The sequence below is a fragment of the Metopolophium dirhodum genome, chromosome 1 (assembly GCF_019925205.1).
Source record: "Metopolophium dirhodum isolate CAU chromosome 1, ASM1992520v1, whole genome shotgun sequence".
NCBI classification, from domain to species: domain Eukaryota; kingdom Metazoa; phylum Arthropoda; class Insecta; order Hemiptera; family Aphididae; genus Metopolophium; species Metopolophium dirhodum.
Genome location: NC_083560.1, coordinates 137,424,613 through 137,429,097, shown reverse-complemented (window position 1 = coordinate 137,429,097; position 4,485 = coordinate 137,424,613). Strand labels below are relative to the sequence as shown.

The 4,485-nt window shown below is 32.2% G+C and overlaps 1 protein-coding gene across 1 annotated transcript; it reads left to right on the top strand.

Annotated features, from left to right (window-relative positions):
• The first annotated feature begins 3,348 nt into the window (after nt 1-3,348).
• On the top strand, nt 3,349-4,485 carry LOC132932633 (uncharacterized). Its single transcript, XM_060999009.1, has 2 exons — nt 3,349-4,229; nt 4,335-4,485. The coding sequence occupies exons 1-2, from the start codon at nt 3,349-3,351 to the stop codon at nt 4,483-4,485; spliced, it is 1,032 nt and encodes a 343-aa protein (XP_060854992.1).

Genomic DNA, 4,485 nt, shown 5'->3' with positions numbered 1-4,485 from the left:
ATCAGGCTTATACTTTGAAGCAATGGGACCTCTTCGCATATCTTACACAAATTGGGATTTCATCACTTACGTAAATCTGACAACTTATTACATGAAGTACCAAATACTCCAGAAATTCCATGATCAAACGGGATACGTTTGTATTCAACTGAAAAAAAGAGAGGACTCGATCTTAACTAGTGCGTGTACGGATTTCATACAATCCACGTTTCCGTTCATGCAAGAAATTGAATCAAATTTCAATTCTGTCATACGAATCCTTGGGTCAAACCACAGAACTTCTGAACATCCAAATCGACAACCCCGCGGGTTGATAAATGCAGTAGGAAGGCTAGCAAACATTCTTTTTGGAGTTTGCTCTGATCAAGATGCAGAATTCTTTTACAAAAACATTGAAGATCTAGCACATTCCGAGAATAAACATGTTCATCTATCACAGGAACAAATACGCATAGTATCTTCAGTCATGAATAATGTTAATTCTACCATGCATGTAGCAAAATATAAATAAAATAGAAGAACAATCCAGGCGTTCTGTGGCAACAATCAATGTATTGGAAATACAAAACACCTTCCTGGAGCACACTGCAATATTGACAGTTTTTCTAAACCAATTCGCTTGGGAAACTCAAAACCTGCAATCCATTGTCAACTCAGCATTAAATGGATTGATGCATACAAATGTCTACCCCCCATCTCAATTGATTCACGAACTTAAACAAATACAACTGACATTACCGTCTACACTAGAGCTACCTATAACTGAATCTCATTTATCAATTCCTGAATTATTCAGAACATCCAAGTTAAGCGTAGTGTACATCCAACAGAATCTCGTATTTGTGACCCGTATACCCTTATTGTCAAACCTTCGGTTTAACCAGTTTCATAATATTCCACTTCCGATACCTACAAATAAAGGTAATATAGTAATTATTGAACCACAAGCTCAGTACTTGGCAATAAGCGATACTAATGAATATCATTTTAGTCTAACCGAAAATCAGTATGAAAAATTTGAAACATTGTTCTCTTTTAGGTTATGTGTAAATCCTGAGGCAATCAGTAAATTTATACACCAGGAAAATTGTGAGGTATCTTTGTACAATTCCCCGTATCAAACGATAGAAGCGTGTAATTTCAAATATCTAAGCCTAAATACTACAATCTGGCATAAGCTTTATCTGCAAAACGCGTGGTTATATTATTGCATTTCGCAGGCAGTGACAGTAACATGCTTACAAAACTCTAGCAGAATTCTACTAACGGGTACAGGAAAAATTCAAATTTCCGATAATTGCGTTATATATACAGAAAATCTGATCTTAACACCATCGAGAACCCTATCATCAGAAATTCATAAAGATTTTGTTCCAGAAAATCTAAATCTGCACGCAATGTTAAAAATACCAGAATTAATTAACAGTCATGTCCCCGAGCAAATAGATACAAATAAATATTTTAAAAATTTTAATCAGTTAGCTGAAGATGCCGAAAAACTGAAAGAATTATCTAAAATGTACAACGATACCAAAATATTTGTAAATCCAGACCATCATTTTATTATAGTTTATATTATTGTCATTTTGATAATAGCAGTAAGTCTGTACATGTTGATTAAATATAAGTGTAATCTACCCCGACTCTACAGACCGGAAGTAGCAGAGTGTGTGCAACCCATACACTCCTCTACAAATTCTAAAAGCTTCAAAGCATCGGAACTCACGGATGAAGTGAAACATGGTGATCATTAGACCCCCATGTTTCATGTAGTCCGGGGGGTGTTGTGAACCCCTGTCTGTATGCTATACGCAGTATAAGATATAGTAATAGTATTATATAGAATAGTGTGTAAGCATATTAATATGTGAACAGGCAGAGTCACACGGGCTAAGGGAATTCGCTGTGTGGACAGTTTTGAGCCCGAGCGAGCCCCTACCGTGTCTCGCTGTCTGTATAAGAGTTAGTGTAGTACTGTCAGACCATCGAGCAGAACCTCTGTTAATCTTTTAAGTCTAATTATTTAAATCTAAGTATTCTGTACAACTGATTATATTAATAAAGTATTAGTGATAACTCCTACACCGCGTATTTCTTATTAGCGAACAAACTCGGTTTTGGAGACGTCCATAACACTTGCGCGGAGGGAAATATCGGCGAGTACGTTTCGAGTGCTTACAAAATAATATTATAATATTATTATCACCGTCTATAATAATTTGTTGCATTTTATATAGTATTTTTAATTCTGAACAAGATTATATTGGTAGGCAAAAATGTTCAAAAATTCGATTTAATGCATGCTAATAATATTACCTGATCTGCCTGAATAACCAATGGCAACCAATAATAAATAAATACTAATACCTAATTACTATTAATTATTTATCTTATAACCAATAAGCAATCATTTAGGTATAAACAAAAATTTCCACTGTAAATCACAAAATCCCCGTTAGAGCACATCCCCGCGGGTGGTGGTATAATATTATATTATTATAGAGGAGTGAGAAGAATAATTTTTTACCTATTCTCCGCATATAATATACCTACCAAATTATAAAAAAAAATGTCATTAAAATCCGTAGAGTCGTTATTATATACGGAGGAGTTCGTAGTTCGTACACTAACACTGTGACACGAGATTTTTATATATTAGATATATATATAAATATACTGTTTTATATACTGACGAATTCGTAAATTTGAATTTCGAATTTGTAACGAATTCGGAATTAATAATAATATAGTATGATTTAGTTGTTATTTTGAAAATAATGTTATAAATGTATTCTAAATAAAACGATATTATGTTATTTTACTAATAATAATATTCTCGTATTGAAGTAATAACAATATAATATTATTGTGTTATTACTTTAAAACTAATATTACAAATTTATTCCAAAACAAACAATACTATATTATTATATTAATAATAATATCTTCGTAATGAAGTAATAATAATATAGTATGATTACTTTTTCGATACCGAAATATTATAAAAAATGTAATGTAAATAAAATAATACTATATTATTTTAATGATATTATTTCAAATATAATGAATTAATAATAATTTAGTATTATTATCATTACATTTTTGCTATCTGGGTACTACCACGTCTGATGAAATAAATAAATTATACAATGAATTAGTAAATAAAAAAGATATAATAAACGAAGTAATAAAACAAACACGTTAGAAGCATTAGTTTTATCAAATAAAATACATGGTATATTCACAGCACTATTATCGCAATATTCAATGGAAACGCAATCAATAGGTGCTATTATAACCGCGGCTAGGACAGGAGTAATACACCCAAGTTTAATGACACCGTGTGAAATGGCAGATCATTTAACGCAAATTAAGTTAACCTTACCAATTAATTTAAATTTGCCTATGGGCACAAATCTGAATGAAATTTACGAATTAAGCAAGATTACAAAAATGGCAGTGTTCTATAAAGAAAGTCAAATAGTATTCGTAATAAAGCTTCCGCTGGTTACCGAATTGGAGCTCACGTTGTTCAGAATACTTCCAATACCACAGCCGGTTGAAACAATGATAAACGGAATAAAGAATAAAAATCATAGTATTGTTTTAAAACCAGAATTCCAATATGTAGCGATTACAAAGAATAGGGAACAATATACCACGTTCACAGAAACTCAGCTTTTACATTGTACGGAAACAGAAATATTCACAATATGTCCAGAATTTTCACCAGTCGTTCACTCGAACAGCAAAAATCCATGTGAGATAGCTTTATTCAAAAATCCGGATGTCTTGCCAGAAACATGCGAGACGGGAGTCCTAGTATTATCGAAAGACATATTTTATAAATTAAAACATGCAAACACTTGGATATACACAACAAAGGGTGAAACATTGACTATTGCGTGTAGGGAAAATGCGGAACCATACATTACGAAAATACGGAAGCAAGGATTGATTTGGTTAAGATCAAAATGCAGAGCGTACGGAAACGATATTATTTTAAATCCGACACAAGAAATAAAATCAAAACACTATGTTAACTTTATACCCGAAGTAGGACAGGGAAAAATATCATTTAAAGTATCCGATAGAATAAAAAGTATGAACCTACCTAAGATAATGGTTAAACAAGATTCACATAAACTCGAAAAAATACACGAAATAGCACAATCGTTAGATAAGGTGCAACAACAAATCGATAATGAAATATTAACACAATCAGGACAGTTAGAAGCAAGCGATACGCGAAATTATTTATTTTATTTAACATTGGGCTTGATAGTATTCTCGGTCATGTTAATCATTTTTATATACATAACGTATAAATGTAGGCTTACTTCGTTGCGACGTCCACAATATGAAATGGTACGATTAGGTAGAAGTAAACTTTGTACGGATGATATCAAAGTTGAACAAAAGTTTAATAAGATAGACGAACAAAATACACTCGGAGGGGAGGATGTACCACCCCAAATAAAATAA

Excerpts from the sequence above, each read along its gene's own strand:
- LOC132932633 (XM_060999009.1), top strand. The coding sequence starts at position 3,349 with ATGGCAGATCATTTAACGCAAATTAAGTTAACCTTACCAATTAATTTA. Across the intron at positions 4,230-4,334 it reads ATATTAACACAATCAGGACA|GCTTACTTCGTTGCGACGTC; the intron begins GTTAGAAGCAAG and ends GTATAAATGTAG.